Source organism: Nomascus leucogenys, chromosome 13 (assembly GCF_006542625.1).
Source record: "Nomascus leucogenys isolate Asia chromosome 13, Asia_NLE_v1, whole genome shotgun sequence".
NCBI classification, from domain to species: domain Eukaryota; kingdom Metazoa; phylum Chordata; class Mammalia; order Primates; family Hylobatidae; genus Nomascus; species Nomascus leucogenys.
This window is the reverse complement of record NC_044393.1, coordinates 71448615-71468301: the sequence shown is the minus strand read 5'-3', so window position 1 is coordinate 71468301 and position 19687 is coordinate 71448615. Positions and strand designations below refer to the sequence as shown.

Below are 19687 nucleotides of genomic sequence, written 5' to 3'. Positions count from 1 at the left end.
TGTGATTCAGATTTAGGAATATCAGCCTTGGAGGGTCTAAAGGCATTGTGCATTAGTATGTATTGAGACCTCATTCCAGGTGGCAAGCAGCTGGACTTTTTAAAAATAAAACTTCCAAAATAAAGGTGACGTGCTTCTTTCCAGGCAATACGTGTTATATTTAATTGAATCATCCTCAAAATGTTATAAATTAGGTAAAAAGGAGAGTTGTGCATATTTAATATATTTGTTTTGTATTTCCACTAGTCAACAGAATAATGAAATTCCTTAACTACTTCTCTTTAACTTGCATGAAGAAAGCACGGTATGTTGCTAAATCTCTTTTCACCAGCTCTGCGGAGAAACAACTTTAATCCTTGTTAGAAAATTGCCGAGTCTGGGACTGACAAAGAGCTCATGCTTGTTCTATTGTTAGTGCTCCCCGGCCCCAAGAGCAGAGCCCTTTACAGCTGCGTGGATCCCGCCCGGCTCAGCTGCACTATTTAGGAGATGAGGTTTGTCAATTTCTATTGACAATGGAAAGAGTTTTTCAGGGCCTGTAGCAGTGCTGACACAGTTGGGGATCAATGCCAGCCATTCAGACTGCACCCTCTTTCATTGCTTTGGTTTGTTAATTCAAGACTAAAGGTCCACTGAGGGGGTTCAGGGTGTTTAAGAAAGCTGATGAACTGTTTAAGAAAGCTGATGAACTGCAAGCGTTTATAGCCCTGGTGTGGCAATTTCCATAGTCAGTGGCAACTCCTGGCACTGAGGGAGCTGTGTCCTTGTTGACCCTCTTGTTATTAAAAATGCACAAGTGCTGCGCTTCTCAATATTTCAACACTCTTTCATTGTCAATACCACCTTCTGAGCCCTTCAGCTTGTTGCTTGCTCTAAAGATCTTCTTAGATTGGGTTTGAAAACTTCACCTTAAACACTAGATTAGACTGATGTTCTGTTTTCCGTGCTCCTGTTGATTTGTTGAACCTTCCCAGGGCTGGAAAGCAAGTAGCAGCTTGATGGGGAGACGGGCTGCTAATATGATTTACCAGTCTACAGTCATGCACAATACGTGTGAATAAATACAGGGGTCTCACAGAGTCAACCCTAGCCTTTCCTTTTCTTCTATTTTTGCTTTAAAAGAGATACCTCAAGAAAATGAAGTGAGTAATGCATGCCCTTACAGGAGTTGAATGAACCACAAAAAGAAGAAAAAAACATATTTTTGCTAAAGTGGTAGGCTGCTGTCATGGATTGATGTAGAAAAAATTTGTAAAATATACACTTACAGCTTTATTCCTGTGTAGACCAAGGCAAAGAATAAAGCAGTAATGCCATTCCTATACCTTCTGTGTGAGCTGCGGCACCCCTTCCTTTTCATCCCCTACGGAGAAGTGAATGGTCAACCAAGTTGTTTTATAAAATTAACTTTTCCAAAGTGAAAAGGCACTTTCTAACATGGAGACTTTACTGCACATTCACCCTTTTCCAATTTTTTGTTTGGTTTGGTTTGGTGGAGGGGATTGGGGAATGAAGAGAACCTACCTTTGACTTTTTTCTCAGTGTGAGAAAATGGGACCTACCATATTCAGTACTCAAAAGAAGGACGTATTAATCCCAGCACTAGAAATAAGAAAGTGCTAGAGGTTTCTGTTTGGTGGCTTTCATTGTTTGTTTAAGGTGTGTGCGTGCATTCGGGTGTGTGTGTGTGTGTGTGTGTGTGTCTGCGTTTTACTGTATACAAGAAAGCAGTCATAATGTGATTTTTGTTGTTGTTAACCTATTCTTAGTGGCAGCAAATATTCTGAGCTAAGTTGCTGCTTTTCCTTAATCATTTGCTTAATTTAGCTGAAATGCCTCTTGAAAATGCTTTGACTTAGGAGCCAAAAATATACATTCTTATTTGATAGAATAATTTTTTCTTAGAAGCTTTTGCTGATAGAACAATTTATTGTCCTTCAAAGTAAGATCATGATAAATAGCTTAAACATTTTACTTAATAATAGTTCTCTTTTTCTGTTTTTGCAGTTAACTTTAGATCATTTTATTCCCAAATTCTTTTTCTCTAAAATTATTATTTTGGCATTGTATTAAATAAGTTATATATAAATGATTTCTGTGTTACATTATATGTCTTTTCAATTATCACTTAATTTTAAGTACCATTATATATAATGGAAAAATGAAGTTAATTTAAAATTATATAAGGATTTTCAAGAACATAAAGATGCATATAGAGTAATTTTAAGGAAGTTTTTTCATTTCCCTAAAATTTATACAACTTACCAAGTTACAGTAACTGCGCAGTCTAACAGAGTAACTAGTATGTTATGTTAGGCTTCGTAAAATACATATAGTTTCTGTCCTTCAACAAGAAAGAAATACTTACTATCCCTTGCAAAATAACTAATTTTTAAGAGTCACATCCATTACGACAATATTTTCACTTTCAAATTATCTAGAGTGTGGTGTGGTAGAAGGGCCTCAATTGACTGTACTCATATTCAATATCACCAATACTTGTGAGTGTTTGCCTGTATTAAAATAGAAATCAAGAAGTTGAAGCTGTAAATTATTTGAAATAAGTAGCATAGAATTTAGTGTTGGAAATTAAAGTATCTATAAAAGATTTTGAGATTTAATGCACCAGTTAAAGTACTGAATTTACTGGAAGTTTACTTTTTTAAGAATTTTGGAATATGACTGTCTTGTTTTATAGAACTGCTGAAATTTTTACATGTCCTGAATATTAAGAAAGTAATCCTTAGGAAGGAGCAAAATTAGGTACAGGAATAGCATATTTTTAGAAAATCATGGTCCATCTCACATTTTTAAAACTTGAAGCTTTTATTTATCCATTTGATTGCTATTATTTAGTATATCAGTTATCCATTTAAATTAGCTTATCTCATTTGATGCATATATGTTCATTATACTAACAAATTAATAGAAATAAGCATGGTGAAATGTAAAATTCATTTTTAATTTATACTTAAAATACCATTTCTTGTTAAACTAAATTGTATTGGATCAATGTTAATAAATATAAATACAGATGAATTTCAGACTTGGATCAGTGAAAATTTATTTTAGAAGTTGAATTTATGGTTTTATTATGTAGAGAAAATTTTTTTCTACTTTTTTTTCTGTGTTTAAATTCTTAAGAACATATGCACACACATATGTGATCTGGACTATCATTATGTTTGTGTATACAAGCAAGGCACAAAATCTCCTGTCTTTCAAAACTCTTTTGTCATTTTCTAAATGCTGAGTGGACATTGATATTTCTCACTTTTATCTGAATGAGTAGCATTATTCTTAGAGTGTTATCTAAACCTAGCTCTGAATCACTGTGTCCCTTAAAAATGTTATTCATAATGGCAGATTGTCTTTTTTTTGAAAATAGGAACAATATTTTCTTTTACTAGACTGACATGTAGGAGCAGAAAATCACATTAAAGAAGAATTTCAGTTTTTCTCTTAAGAGAGTTGTAATAAACAGAAAAATTATGGACCCTCCAAAAATACAAAATGAAACACATCCTTTTCATTCCTAATTCGGTCAACTGACACCTATTTTGTGATTCTTACAAAAATTCAATCTTGATAATGTTTCTTCCTAAGATCTCAATAAATCTTTATTTTAGATGGTTTTAAAAGAGCTTGGTAAATATTTAATTGATAAAGGTGTGATTGAGGATTACTGTTTAAGTTGTAGTTTTTTGTTTTGCCATCGCTACTTGAAAATGTAATTTTAGGTATTGACTACATGACTTATAGCATAACACATCTTCTTTTTTATTTTTATTTAACATGCAGGCTAATAGAAAATTTTCCTTTGAAAATAATTTACCTCTTTTTTCCTGCTGCTTGGCTGTCCATTCAGTCCTATAACATGTATTTAGGATCCTTTGTTACTTACAAATTACAAAGCAGGCCACTAGGCTGCAAAGTGCAAAAACACTGCTTCTGTGAATATGTTACAGCTGAAAGACTGTAACGTTAATTCATTTAAAGAACAGCCTAGGTCAACTTAACAGATTTTCTAGCAAAGCATACAATTCTGTTAACAGGAAATTATAGCGTTATTGACTTCAAGTGCTGATCTGTGGTCATTTCAGAGTGTTTTATTACCCCCTCATTATCGAATCTGTTAAACGAATACTGCAGAGGTTGTTTTCTTTTTTTGTTCTCCTCCCCTGTGCCCCAATTCTCCCTTCTAGCAATGGTACAGCAGTTCCATGAAAGTCATTTGCGTGTGGTTGACTGATAGATTAGACCTCCAGCTCCATATTTACCAGCTGAAGACGCTCATCAAGATCGTGAAGGTAAACAAAATGTGTTTAGATATGAATTGCCCACTAAGCTATAAGGAATAATGGCAAGATACTGACATATAAGAAAACTGTATTTGATGTAACTAAAAAGTATCACTTATTAGCAATGATGTGCTACTGTTTACTTCCATGTTTAGTTAGATTAATAAATGAACATAAATTTATCTTTTTTGCACTAATAAAAAAAATTTGCTAGCAAATACTCACAGTTTGAGATTAAATACATAAAGCCCCAGGACAGTTACCTGAAGGAAGTAGGTTCACAATAATTTTACATTAATTTTCTTAAGCATATAAGTGTTTTATCATAATACAATTACTTCATATTTATTAGGATCATATATCATTGTGAGGGATTTTGAACTATATTTGCCAGAAGAATAAGGAGAGTCTGAGTTATTTTATTGTATGCTGGTACGAAAGTAATACATTGTCATTGCCCAAATCCTTTTGGAAGCATGCTCCTTCTTATATGTAAAAGGTAATCAGTTTGAGTGTTGGAGACCACCCAAAACTACTGACATAGACACCACATAAGTTCGGCAAGGCCATTTTGACTTTAGCTCTTCAAGAGAAAAGCTAATAAATTACATGTCATATTTAGTGAGTAAGATCTTTAAAATAATATATTATGCATAATTGTTCACACTTTGTAAATTCTAATGGAAGCACAAAATTTACCCCAAGTTTAAGCTTTTCTTAAAATTGGGACAGAAATTTCACCTTGTGGCAGAAAGCATTAAGCTATTGAGAATCACCTATTTATTTAAACAAAAGACCTTTACTTTCATTACAGTACCATTTATTAGTAGTATATATGTGTGTATGTACTCACACATAATGTGTATATATGCATTTATGTGTATGTGTGTATATATGAGTATACACAGTAGTTTGCAAAGTGTCATTCCTCACCTACCATTATCATCATCACCTGGGAACTTGTTAGAACCACAGATTCTTGGGCCCCACCCCAGACCTACTGAATCAGAAATTCTGAGGGTGGAACCCAGTAATCTATAGATTAACAAGTCGTCCAGATGGTTCTAATACATGAAAACATGCTAAAGTTTTCGAAGACCCACTGTGTTACATCATTAAAAGATGTTTCTAGCCACATTAAAATATTTTCTTTATTCCTTTGGTTCCTACAGTCTAATTAGAATACAAATTATGTTTATGCCTGCTTGTTAATCTTGTTAGGCCCACAAATAGGAAAGTTCTGTTCCAAAGTCAGAAATTGGCAAATCTACTGGAAAGTAGAACCAGACCTAAAATGCCACAATAATAGCAATTATGCTTACTCATAAATAACAAGTAAAATTATAGCCACTCACAAAATTTTAATACTATAGCTACACATTACATGTCAATGGAGAAAATACTTTTGATCCAGAACACTTCTTACGGCGTTATTTATTTTACAAAGAAACTGAAAGGACAATATGATAGGTTCATAATTGGCTTAGTTCTCCATTGTTTCTTGTTTCTATAAATGTGACTTGAAGAGCTTTCAAATGCAGTTTGTTCTTCAAAAAAGAGAGTCAGGATAATGTACTTGCCATATATATATATATATATATATATATATATATATATATACACACACATATATATATACATATACATACGTAACAGTTGCACTTTATACAGTGATTAATATTACAATTAGCTGTTTATCCTTATGATAAACCATATTTTCAAGCTAATGCCTACTGTGTTCTTTCAGAAGTTACATATTCAGCCTTCTGATGTTAGCTGATAGATTATTAAGCTCTTTGTTTGAGAATGAAAATCTCCACATTAGCCCATGATTTGTTTCTTTCAAAGTTATTCCTCATTTCCACACATCTTTATAGTTAAAGATTAAGCAAGAGTGAAATGTTTTCATTTTATTGAGGTGTAATTTAAAAGTAAAAATTTTTATATACTCAAGATATACAGTGTGACTTATTAATGTATACTTGAAATTTGCTAAGAGAGTAGATCTTAAGTATTCTCACCAGTGAATATTTTACCATAAAAGAACAATAATTTTATTAATTATATAGTGACATTTCCATTGTACTGTAAGTCAGTATATCTTCTTTTAATATATTCTTCCTAATGATCAATAATTGACCAATAAATATGAAATTAATTTTCATGAGTATGTTTGATTTTCCATGTTTTACTTTTCACAGGCAAGTCTCCAGGCTTAGCCAATGTGTTCTTGGGCAGATACATTTAATCAAGTCACAGGGTTCTATTTAATAATTAGAAATAATTATTTTCACAATAAAACTCAAAGTGAATTAATAATTTAATGTTCTAATTGTTTTTTCTACTTTGAATATAAACAGACTTTTAACCAATTTCATACATAGATTCATTATTCTTCAGAACTTACATGGTTTTGCTTATAATGATCATTTCCCAATGAATTTAAGAAACTGTTGAATAACACATGTAGAGAACTGTGAAGGTCCATAACCAGACTTTCCTTCCATCCAGATCACTTAGACTTGGCCTGCGTGCTTCAGCAGAGTAGTGTATTCTACCCAGGACCCAAACTACTTGCCTTTAGCAGTCTTGTCCTTACTACTCACAGGGATTGCCTTTCTTCTATGCCCATGGAGACCTAGATGCCATCAAAATTTATATAATAGCCAACTTTACCCTAAACAAAGACATTTATACACCAATTGGTTCATTCATGTTGCACACTAAGAAAAAAACAAATCCCAGAAAGGGTTACACAAAAAATTAAAGACTGAAATTATTTGCAAAGTTTTTACCTCAGAATGATTTTTTTGGGGAGGGGAAGAGTGAAACCCTCAAATAGTCAAAATGGTTGTTGTGTTTGTGTTCTCCATAGTGGCCACATGACATTAAATGTAGTTAACATAAATCACCTGCTTCTTTTGCTAGGAGAGAAAAAGTGAACAGAACTCTGTGGCAGGCACTTGTCTTAAGCAAGGGCCAACCAAACCTTTGTGGAAGCCACAGGGAACATCCAAGTGTCGATAACATTTTATGAATTCTAAAGACAGAGAAAGAGATTGCAAGGCTATCTGCCTAGTACCTCACTCGACTGGTTATTGCTTGCTAATTGAATAAGAAAGCGGTCTTAATTATGTATAAATTAGAAAGCCTTCAGGACTGCAGATCCACAATTCAATCTGCTCTGGCCAAGTTACTGGTAATTAAGCTAAGTCAAAGGAAAGTCATTCCAATAAAATAAGAAAGTTGAACTCAAAAACTCAGTATATAATTGTCAGTGGAACAATAATACTTTACATTAGATGCATCATCTGTAGATGAATATTTTATGTTTGACATGTTTAATTGCAAGAGAGTTATAGGAATAAACACAGATCTCTGTAGTAATAATGCCATGTTTATCAGCTTCCAGATGATCTAGACAAAACATACCTTTCAGAGTTATCTCACTGGTTCTGATGCAAATTGCCGTGAGTTTTGGTGTAAGAGAGTACTACCTTAGTCATAATAACTTATGACTTAGAATGAGCTTATTATGACAAAATCATATCCCACAAAATGAAATATCTTCATTTGTTTCCCCATTTAACTAACTGAACTTTTTCTCCTACTTTAAAAATCAGTAGTAATAAAATACCAGTCATGTTTAGCTGCAGAAAATTATATGTGAAGAAGATCACGCTTTAAAAAGTGAACATGGCTGAGTGCTGTGGCTCACGCCTGTAATGCCAGCACTTTGGGAGGCTGGGGTGAGTGGATCACCTGAGTTCAGGAGTTTGAGATCAGGCTGGCTGACAGAGTGAAACCCCAAAAATACAAAAATTAGCTGGGCGTGGTGGCATGTGCCTGTAATCCCAGCTACTCAGGAGGCTGAGGTGGGAGAATCACTTGAACTGGGGAGGCAAAGGCTGCTGTGAACCAAGATTGCGCCACTGCACTCCAGCCTGGATGACACAGTGATACTCCATCTCAAAAAAAAAAAAAGAAAAGGAAAGAAAAAAGTAAACATGCTCAGGCACAGTGGCTCAGGCCTGTAGTCCCAGCATTTTGGGAGGCTGAGATGTGAGGATCGTTTGAGGCCAGGGGTTCAAGACCAGCCTATGCTACATGGCAAGATCTTGCCTCTACAAAAAAATTTAAAAGTTAGCCAAGCGCGGTGGCACACACCTGTGGTCCCAGCTCCTCAGGAGGCTAAGGTGGCAGGATTGCTTCAGCCTGGGAGGTCGAGACTGCAATAAGCAATGGTCACACCACTGTACTCCAGCCTGTGTAACAGAGTGAGACCTGTCACAGTCAATCAATCAGTCAATCAATCAATCAATGTAAACATAAGGGAAACATTATAGATTAATATTTTAAGTGCCACAGAAAAATATTGTTGGATTTTGTTGTTGTCTTGAAAATCATTGTAGAAACAATAACATGGTATTCTATTTCTGATATATAATACAGCAAATTTTAATGTATTATTTTAAGAAAAAATGTAAATACTTGTTTTGCTATCCCATCTATGGAAGCTTTATGTCAAAATTTGGCACTTCACATCCCAAGGAAATTTCAAAAGAAAAGGGCAAAATTCATCCAGACATTTAGATGTACACAAATTTTTACCCAGTAGTACATGTAAATAAATTTTATAATTCACTGAAATGCTGAAAATGTGAACTTCTTTTACCGATAATAGGATTAATCTTCTTCCTCCACACAACTGACCCCCCAAAATTAATGCATTTTATAAAATATAATGTATTTTTCAGTATTAAAGGAAAGCCCCCTCAATTAAAAAAACTAATAATTTCTTATTAAAACTTACATAGATACGTATTTTATTTTTGCTACAGGTTATTCAAAAGGTAAATTGTGTGCAATTAGTAATGTTCTGAGGGGAAAGTAAATTTATCATCTGATAGTCACAACATTTTGATGTAGTGATAGCAATTGTAGTTTGAAGCAATAGCCAAAGTCTGTCATTCCATTTACTCCCCAGAAATACACCAAGAAGATGATTGGCATGGACAGCCGCATGAACCTATCAGTGGATTCCCCAAGATCATTTTTGAAATGCCAGCTGAGTATGTATCTGTGTACATACATATAATCTAACTGACCTAAGCAAATTTTCTCTTCTTTCTTCAGAAAACCTACAGGGACTTTCGATTGCAGGGTGTGTTGGAAGGAACACTGAACAGTAAGACTTATGATACTGTGCACAGACGTTTAACAGTAGAGGAGGCCACAGCCTCTGTTTCAGAAGGCGGAGGACTTCAGGGCATTACTATGAAAGACAGTGATGAAGAAGAAGAAGGCTGATATCACACAGCTTTGCAGAAGGAAGGAAGACCTTGATAGACATTGTTTTTTATTTTTTAACCTTGTCCTTGTAATTACATTGATTGTTTGTTTTGGCCAAATAAAAATGCTTGTATTTCTTTAAAAAGTAAGCCTGAATGTAGAGTAAAAGGGGAAATCCCAAGATTTTTGGGTTTTTTGTTTTCTTTTGATTTTTTTTGGAGAAGAGCATCCTCTTTTGTGTAGTTTGACCTAAAAATGAACCTTGGCTCTGCTTGTGATTAGAACATGAACTTTTTTTTTTTAAGAAGATTTGAGCATTTTTCTGTAATCACGTCAAAATGATGTTTTCTGTGTAAAGCGAGATACATATTTCTCATAATGCAGCATTGTGAGAAGTCAATTCGGATCACTGCACCAACACTATCATATCCTAGTTAAAATGGTGTGTACCTTACAAATTATAATTTATGTGCCAGGTTTGTTTTGTACTTAATTTGCTATTATTGTGATGTGTATAAAATCTTTAATCTTGGTTCTTAGTACTTTGAATTGGTCTACAGGTGTATTCCTGGGATGAAAGGATTGCCAAACCCAAATATAGACTAGATTATCCAATGGGTTTGTGTCTTTGTTCCATTCTCAACACTTCTTCTTTCAACTATAAGTAATCCCCAGGTGTGGGGTAGCAAGTGTGCTTCCGTCAAGATACCATATTCTCCTGCTCCAGTATAACAGCTTGCAGGCAGTAAAAATCTATTTGCTCATAACTACTTCTGTATTTATTAGGCTTGTATAGAGCAAATGCAGTAAAAGAGGTTTGCAGTGTTTCAAACATCTCAACTATCTGACTCTGTGTTTTTGTTTCTTGAGTTTTTTGTTTGTTTTGTTTGTAATATTTTGTTTTTAATCAAATGAGTAAAAGATAGTAACAGTGACTGTTCTTTGTACCTAATAGGCACACACATTGTTAAAAGAATTACTATGACAGCATATTTCCATAGCAGAGGAAATATGTATTTCATATATTAGTTAATATTAGTAATCAATGTTAACTAATAATTAGTAATATTAGTAATGTTAACTAGTAATTCACATTAGTAGTGGTTCTCTCAAAATATTTTCTTGCAAGGGTTTGAGAGATAATTGTATTATGTTGTCTAAGTTCTCTATGAATTATTCTTGTAATATTTCCTAAACCATATTGGCAGATTGTGCTACTGCATTTATTAATAAGTAATTTTTAAATGAAGTCAGTTAATGCAAAATAAGTGGAGGTATCCCTGAATTTATGAAAACATTTGTTCTGAAACTTTAGAAATGAAACAACTTGGACCTCCAGATTCGTTCTCCCATGGTGTAATAAGTGGTCATTAGGTATCTAGACTAGCCTTAAAAATCTATTTAATCTACAGTTACTATTTAGCATTGTTTTGGCTCATTTTCTGGGCCCTAGGGGTAAGATAACAAACAAAAGAAGGAAATTTCTTCCTTTTTCCGGGATTAGAGACTAACTCTACCAACTCACTATCTTTGAAAGGCAGTTTGGGAATGTTCTCCTTCCTTTTCTTCTCTATTCACACACCAAATACTCTTTTCTCCAAACCCTCAAATGTCCAGTCATGCTATCCCAAACTCTCCAATGGCACCATCCCCAAGCTTGCTGTTCCACCACAGATTGCTCTGTACTTAGTAATTACCCACCCTTCTTTTCCTTTCAATAAAATGTCCATTTCCTTGATACAGATCATCTCCAAATAGTGGATCCATTTTGTCCTAAAGTGTGACTAACTGATGACCTCAAATGTATTAAAAGCCTTTGTTAAAGAAAAGTTTATTTACTCTAAGAAATGACAGCTGACAGAATTCAGAAATAAAGAAAAGCAGATGCTGCAGGGGAAAGTATTTGGGGCCTGGAGGTTCTTTTGCTGCTGACCTGGCCTGTTTAACCTGCCCACTGGCCTCCTTGGCTGGTCAGCCCCTTTGAGGTTCTTTCCAGATTTTTATATTCTCTGCTACTTCCCTTCTACACCCAGGAGAGTCCTAAAAGCTCGTTCCTTACCCTTCACCCACAGTGGCTTCCAAAGCAAAGGCAATAGCAGTCAGGCAGGTAGTGGAGCTACTTGCATCCTTATGAGAAAATCGGAGACCAACCTTGATCCATAAAAAGATGTATGAAAAAATTCATTAAGTAACTGAAAAATAATGAAAAGTGATTTTTAAGTTTTTCCCCCAAACTAACTGCAAATTGTTTGAACTAATTGCAAAGTGCTTGAAATGACTTAATAATTGTTCATTGATGGGTATAACTATTAGGATGAACACCCAAGCATCTGTCTATTAAAGGATGCCACATCTTAGGTGGTATTACTCTTTTTAAAGTATTATTTTCTTAAAAAATGAATTTAGTCAAAGGCCTAAGAACTCTTGCAGAATTTTCTAAGTGAAACAATTTTATCTAAAAAGAAATAACTATACCCGTCTAAATGATTTGGGGGAAAGGCAAAAGGGTACATTATTTGGACAGTTTCCTTAGTGTTGCCGGAGATAATAACTAATACCATCTAACATGCAACCGGAATCGGTTTGTTAAAGAATACTTCTAGAAGGAAAAGTTCTTCAAACCCTTGAAGAAAAAAATAATGCCTATTCCCGGAAAGGGAAAGAATCATGCAGAGCTTAATGTAAACCTCTTGGCTCCAGCAGTGGGTCTTTCTTGTATTCACTGATTTTTCCACTTGAATTCTCTTTAGTCCTTGCTCATTGTCCCTCTCTCAGGAGAAGGGAGTTCCCGCTACTTTTGCAATAAACGCCCGGTCAAAGCGTCTATGTGCTGCCACCCCGCCACCCAGGGTCACAGTCCAGCCTGGCCTGGCGCCGCCCTCCGCCCGCAGCTACCGGCGGTGAGAGGGTCCACCGGCTCCTTGAAGGTGTGCTTGAGAGGGAAAGAGGTCACTCAGCCGTCGTTGCTCAGAGATCCTTGAAGCCCCTTTGCGCTGCCGCGGTCTGCCTCCCGAGAGGGCCTGGGGACAGCAGGCGCGGGGACAGGACCGAGCGCGCCCGGAGTTCACAGGAACCCCGCGCCCCCGAGCTCGGACCCGGCCTTCTGATCCCCGCCAGCCCGCGTGTAAGGGCCCGCGGGGGGAGATTAGAGCAAGAGCTTGATCGCTTTTATTTCTTATTCCCAAAACAGAAAATGGAAATTTCCCGGTCCGGGTCCTTAAAGAGAGGTGATAGATCGATGTTCCGGAGAGATGTTCACGCTCGACTGGCGGCGGGGCATCTGCGCGCCGGGATAGCAGTCCAGCCTGCCAGCTTGCGCTCTGCGCCTCTCGGCTCTCAGCAGCTCCAAGCCCCCGCCACAGCCCTCCGCCACCCACCCCACTTTTGTGCAGAAGTTGGAGGCCTGGCGTGTGGGGTTTCCGGGAGGCCGGTGGTCATCCAGTCTTTACATAGAGTTCCCCCACGACCATCACCGCTAACCTATACCAGTACTATGCAGGGAAACGAAGTCGCTAACGCGCCTCCTTTTCCCTTCAAGTCCTGCTCGCAGTAACCTTCGAGGAAGACCTGCGACCCATTTGGCCCCGGAACTTTGCTACAGATGGAGTCGCGTCCACAGGCCTGGGCGGCCGGGCAGTCGCGGAGAGGGGTTGAGAGCAGCGACGCCCTCGAGGCGCGTGGCTGGGCAGATGCCCCAGCAGGAGCTCTGAGCGAGCCTTTCTCTAGTATACCCCAGCTTCGGATTGAAGATGGGGAGCAGGGCTGCCTTAAGCTGTTCTCCTCTGTGACATTGAGTAAAATATTAAGGGAGTAGAGGCAGGAGCAAAACTCTGAACCTGGGTTCCAGATGTCACCAGAGGGTCAACCGCTCATTTGCTTTCAGGGAGTAGTCACTGGAGTGCGAGCATGTGCCACTGAGAGATGAGGAGGTAAGGGAAGAATTCGGTATGTTTCCCAAGTGAAGAAGACCTCCGATTTTACTACCCAGATTTGGGTGTACCTGACAGCAGCTTGGACTACCACAGAGCCCCGAGCTTTGAGTCAGAAAAGTCTGAGTTTGAATACTAGTAGCCACATCCCTTCCCCAAGTCTGAGCCCTGTGGACTTGGACAAGTTACTTAACCTCTCTGTAAAATGGGCACATCATAAGAAAGGTTGCTGGAAAGATTAGAGACGTCATAAGTGGTGGCCATTATTAACTGTTTCTTAATGTATGAATGGATTCGAAAGAAATCGTGGGAGGCTGGCCTCTGCGAACATGCACCACCAGTCTCACCGGCCATTCTCTCTGGGGTTGGCACAGGGTCCTTTTGGATCACACGCAGCTCTGAGGATCTTCAGCCTAGCCCCTGGCGTGTCTGAGAACTTGCTAGAACTGTCCAGTTCTCCGGTTATATATATGGCTAGCCCGATGGGAGGAGACGAGGAGACGGGGAGGGGCAAGCGAACTCTGGTCTCAGAAAGGGCCAGCATCGCTAACAGCAGCCCCTGTAGCTGCGCTTGAGAAGGGAGGTAGCTGGAGATGTGTTATTGAGTCCACTTGCAGATTATTTGGTCAAGGGCTCTGAAATGGGACAGGGATGATCCAGGAGGTGCCAGACCACAAGCGAGGAATCTCAGGCCTCGGATGTTGTGGTCAGTGGGTTGAGTTCAAGGGAATTTCAGGTGCAAATGGTGTTCATTAATATTTTCCAAGGTTTATGGGAGCCTAGAACGATGTCCTGCGTCCCAATTCAGGGATGCAACAGAAGGATACACTTGCAAACTGCAAGCAGAGAGAGAAAGGCAAAGGGGGCCACACGCTTCAAGGTGGCCCCAGCTGCGGCAACCAAGCGAGAGAGAGAGAGAGAGAGAGAGAGAGAGAGAGCGCCAGCGAGAGAGCGCACAAGCGCTTAGGGCGACTGCCAGCACCGAATCCTGCCCGGAGTTGCTGGACTGCAGTACTTCTAGGCTCCCAGGAACATTTGAGCAACGCGGAGGCACAGGGTGGGGCAAGGGCGTGCCCCAGGGTCACAACCCAGCACGTCGGTGGCACGGGAGACGCGCGCCCTGGCGGTCCGGGGGTCAAGCACGCTGTGGCCTTCGGGAGATAGAAACTGAGCACTCGGGAAAGGGGAAGAGACGGTGCCCGGCATTAAGCTGGTACTGGAGCCACTTTAACCCGACTGGTGGTCTCCACCCCAGTCATTTCTTTGAAGTAGCCAGCGGCAGCTTCTGAGTCCTAGACCCAGTGACGCAATATGATGACGTCTTTTATCTCCCTGTACTTTGCAATTTTGCAGTGAGGATAGTTGTATTTGTGTGCTTATTTTTTAATAAACGTATTCTAGACTTGTCCCCAATCTCTGTCTCCGTTGACTCTCCCTAAGATCAATGATTCTCATATTAAGAGGAAGTGAAGAGTTGGTTTCAAGAACCATCAGACAAAGCAGTTACTCTTCCCATAGCCCTGGCCTAGGGTTGTTTATAGAGCCCCGACACATAGATGACATCAATATTTCCCCGTGCAAAAATTTAAAGTAGTGTGTCAAATTCTTTTCTACTCTAAATCAATTTCCCCTTTAGCACAACCTCTCTCTTCTCTCTCTACAAATAACATCTCTTTTGGTTGAGATTGAAAAAAAGGAGACTCGATTAAATGCTGAAGAAATGCTCAAGTTTATTCTGTAGGGCATTTCCTTAATATGCCAAGGAACCAAAACCAATTGTAACTTCGGAAGGAGATTTTGGTAGGGAGGTAGAAAATATTTCAGTAAAGGAAGTTGCATGGTAAAATGTCACAACCTAACCGGACTGAATCTCAAAAAGTGGAAAGTGAAACATGGAAAGACCAACTGAGCGGGCAGATTGTGGGAGAGTAGGGCTTTTTTTAAGTCCTGCCTGCTGGACAACCAGGTAATAATTTTTTAAAACAACTTCAAAGTTGCTGTATTGAAGAAGCTTATTCATTGTCATTTACTCAAACTCATTTATTTTGTTACTTCATGTGATTACTAGGTGTGCTCTTTCATAAAATTAGAATAGTCTATAGAAAGTTGATTAATTTTACAAATGCATAACCACTTCTTAAGAAATGAAATCTGCTTTAATCAAACTGGGATTTTTTTTGAAAAGCTTTTGCCAAGGTTTCTTCTGTAGATTCTCCTGAATCTACAGAAGAAACTGTTCCCCAGGAACACAGTACTGAATATGGGAGAGCAGATGTCTAGGGACAAGGAAAGTGCTTGAGGTTGTGAAAAATACATAGCAAATATGACTCCTGTGTATATTTTAACATTTCCATGTGATTAACATGAAATCTATCATTGAGCAGAGGAACTGTTTTTAAATCCAATCGTCTGAATAATATTTTGGAAAAATGTATAGCTAACTTTTTAATAAGGTGACAGTCTTTCATATGTAAAGTGGTTTTATTTTAAAATTTCTTTTCAATGTCAATGTCTCCTCTGAATGAAGGGGACTTTTATTTAATCCCATTTTACAGAAAAAACAAAGGGGAACTACCACTATCCACTACTCAACGAGGAGTTCACTAGCTGTGTGGCCTTCCTCAAGTTGGGGTACTTGGGCTGGAAGGCCAAGGCAGCACCGGAAACTAGCAACATTTATTCTAGTGCTCAAAATGTCCGCGACAAATTGGCCTTCTGCGTGTTTATGAAGACCTTTCTCAGAAAGGAAGACCAGTTGTGTACAATTTCAACAGCTGGATAACTGAAGAATCCAGCTTTAAAAGGATACTGAGGAACAGGGTGAATAAAGAGGGCTATATTTTACCCTTGATCAGGGCTGCAATATTAGTGGTGAGGTGGGGGCGGAATAGATGGCATACTTTTTGAAAAAAAAAGTTCACGTTTTCTCATCTTAAGTTCCCATCTATATGTTTTAAATTAAAATCTTTATAAATTTATTTAAAATAACTGCAAACTACTGATGGATTAGATGAAATGTTAGAGAATATGGCCAACTTTGGACATGTATTTTGCAGAGAAATGGGAGCCCAAAAAAACTAAAATTCAGAAGGCAAAGAAGGGAGAAGAAACCTCTTTCCCATTTCTGACTTCCAGCCACCACTACTCCCATACTGAAACAATAAGAGTGAAGGGCTCAATTGCGCACCCACCGTGGTGCCATTTACCTTTCCAACTGACTATGGGAGTCAGGCTCACTTGGAGGAGGCACAGCGAAAAAGACCGAAGGGCACCTGAGCCTCTGCCCCTGTTAACTAAAATAAGGGGATACTGGGATCCTACCATCCCTGCCCCTGACTTTCCTTTTGCCCTGTGTCCCAAGGGGAGGTGGGGGGGGGGAAGGGGGGGACTGCAAATAGAGCTCCAAAATTTGAATTACTGGTGGCATCTAGAAGAGTTCAAATGTGGGAAGGAAGGTTTGGGGGATTCAAAAAGCAACTACAGTAATCATATGTATTTTGCTGCTACTGTATTTTACTTCTCCGTCCTCTATTTCAGTTGGCAAGTAGGAGTTGAGTTGACAGCAGGGTCTCTCTTTCAGTAGACATTGTGGCCTTCACTTAATTAAGGAAATAATAAATTGGAATTTCCTATTAAAGGGCAATGACTTTGCTTTTAAAATGAAACGCTCATGCCAATCAAATAAAAAGGAAATAGATACTTTGGAGAGTGAAGGACCCCAATTATTACCATGCCTGCACCTTTTGTACACAACATATGCTCTTAAGTTCTAAAAAAATCCTTCACCATTATTTAGAAATCTAAATCAACATCATTAAAGCCAATTTCTCTTTCTCTCCCTTTTTTCTCTTTCCTTTCCTCTAATTTCAACAGTGGTATGAGAGTTCAGATATTCTCTGTCGTGAGTAAAAAGCTCTGGAAATCAGCTATTGTGCCAACACCGGGAACATATCCAGGCCCATGGTGCGAAAATGAAATATGTGCTGTTGAATTATTATTTTTGTCCTTTAGGTTTACATCTACACCCTTGTATTATGTAAATTTCTGAGAAGCTGTGAATCACAAGGTTAGGTAAAAGAGGGTCCCCCCCAACCCCCTCAACTCTCCCCCTCCTCATCCGTCTTCGCAAGCAACAGGAGCCGACCCCATTTAATCTTTGAATGATTCTCAGCCTTGTTCCTTTCTTTTTCCGGCTTTTTACCCCAGACCTCAACTTCCCTTCCCACCCTCGACCCTACGAGCCGGCAGGGGCCAGAGGCCGCGGTTGCAGCCCAGGTCCCCGCAGCTGGCCGCGTTCGTGACGTCAGCCGGCCGGCCCCTCGGGTCACCATGGCCGCGGGACGCTGTTTGAGAGTTGCCAGCGTCAACATCCGCGCGGGGCGCTTAACGCTTCGCGTTGTTTCCGGGAGCCTTTTCCTCTGTGTGGGACTGCTGAGAAACTATGAAGGCAGCCCCACTGTTCGTGAATTCAGAGAATTAACTGAACTTGAAGTAAGAGGAGACAGTGGGAAGAGGAAAAAAAAAAAACCTTCCAAATTAATTTAAAGTGAGAAGGCAATAACATTTTTAAAGGTAGTAAGATTTCTTAATGATGGATCAAGCCTCTTCTTGGGATTGGATCTTAGAGCTCAACTCTTGAAACATGCACAAGGCGTGCAGAATCTGGTCTGGGAGAGGCCTAAGGGCGGGAAGGGAGGAAACAGAACAGCATCCATCCACTTCCATCAAGAAAAGGGGGCCGGCCAGTGGCTGAGCGCCTACTCTTTAACAGAGGCTATGGAGGCCGGCGGGAGGTGGCCACGGGGTATGGCCCTCTTTCGACAGCCATGAAAATATCCTCTTTTAGAGGAGATGCAGGGCTTCACTGGGAGAACTCGGGAATGAAAGGACAAATTGGAGAGCACAGCCAAAGAAGCGAAGGTAGAAAGGCCTTTCTGTTAAGGTCTTAAACAGGAGAATCTAGTTAGAAAATTCTCTTTGCTCTGGGACCATAAGGAAACCCCAACTACTCTTAAGCACAGGCCAAACGGCTTCAAAGGGAGGATTCTCGGAGGAAGATGGTCGGCTAAAAAAATACACGAAAGGTTTTTGGAAGAGATACTCAGAGATGCTCCTCAGACATTCTTAAAATTTGACTTAAGAACGTATTTTCCAGGAAAGTCAAAATGACAGGCAAACCTAGTGAAAAGATGCTGTAGTTCCTCCTTAGGTATGCCACACCCCCGGGCCTGTTTTCTTTCACCTTGCATCTAGATTAAATGACCCTTCAATTACACCCTGAGTCGTCAAAGCAAGTCTATTAGCGAGTGCCTGTTCAAAAACTTTCATCCTGGAGCTCTCCTCCATCTGTTCCGCGGTCTCTTAAACCAGATCCGGCGCCCCCTCCCGAAACCCTTTGGAGCCTCCCTCGCCATCTCTCAGCCTTGGGGGGGATGGAGCCGCCCCAGGATCTGCGGGAATGCAGACGAGAAGGGGAGGAGCGCGATTGCGCCCGGGATGGGTTGCCGGGCCGGCCGGGGCGGTGGTGGTCCAGAGGCCCGAGGTCGGCGGGACCTGATCGAAGGCAGCGCCGCGTCGACCGACCCCGGGAGCCGGACGCTTGGGAGCCCCAGCCCGGCCGCGGCGCCCGGTCACTGAAGTTGCGGCCCAACTCCCAGCCGCCTCCAAGCTTCTCGAGCTACCGTTCCTGGCCCCTCCAAGGGAGTCTCACAGAGCTCGGTGGCCCTCGGCCTTGCCAAAGTCATTTTAACTGTTTGGAACTCGTGAGAAAGAACCGAGAAGTGGAGAGCCCAGCCGGGGAGTTTTCAGCTTTTCTGTTTCACTTCGGGCTTCTTCTATTCAAATGGCTCTGCGCTGGCCACCGAATCCTGAATGAGGCGGGGCTCCTCTGCCCCAACGCCAGCAGCGGGAACTTGGTTCCCCTGGGCAGCCGGGGGGCAGGGGGCGCCGAGGCCGTGGCGATAATGAAGGCTGAGACGGCCAAGGCCAGCGGGTCGGCGCGGGGCGCTCCCGGGCCAGAGTGGCCATCGGCCGGAGTTCAGAAGGTAACTGAATTTATAAGCGATTCTTAGAGATTTCTGGCTCAAGGATTTTTATTTACCTCTACTGCTTCTCCATTTCTCTAAGCTCGTTCTTTGCTCTGTGTTATTTGAATTTCTATTATTG

General features: G+C 39.9%; 1 protein-coding gene across 9 annotated transcripts in view; it reads left to right on the top strand.

The window, feature by feature from the left end:
• Positions 1-11335, top strand: part of CADPS2 (calcium dependent secretion activator 2) — a 564312-nt gene extending 552977 nt beyond the window's left edge. For 5 of the 9 annotated variants that reach the window (XM_030826804.1, XM_030826807.1, XM_030826802.1 and 2 more), the window contains 2 exons: positions 4206-4310; positions 9438-10433. In XM_030826804.1, the coding sequence (XP_030682664.1) occupies positions 4206-4310; positions 9438-9611 (279 nt within the window). In that variant the 3' untranslated portion in view covers positions 9612-10433. Of the gene's footprint in view, positions 1-4205; positions 4311-9437 lie in introns of all 9 variants that reach the window. The other 4 variants (XM_030826808.1, XM_030826805.1, XM_030826801.1 and 1 more) reach the window with 2 other exon arrangements.
• The last annotated feature ends 8352 nt before the right edge of the window (positions 11336-19687 follow it).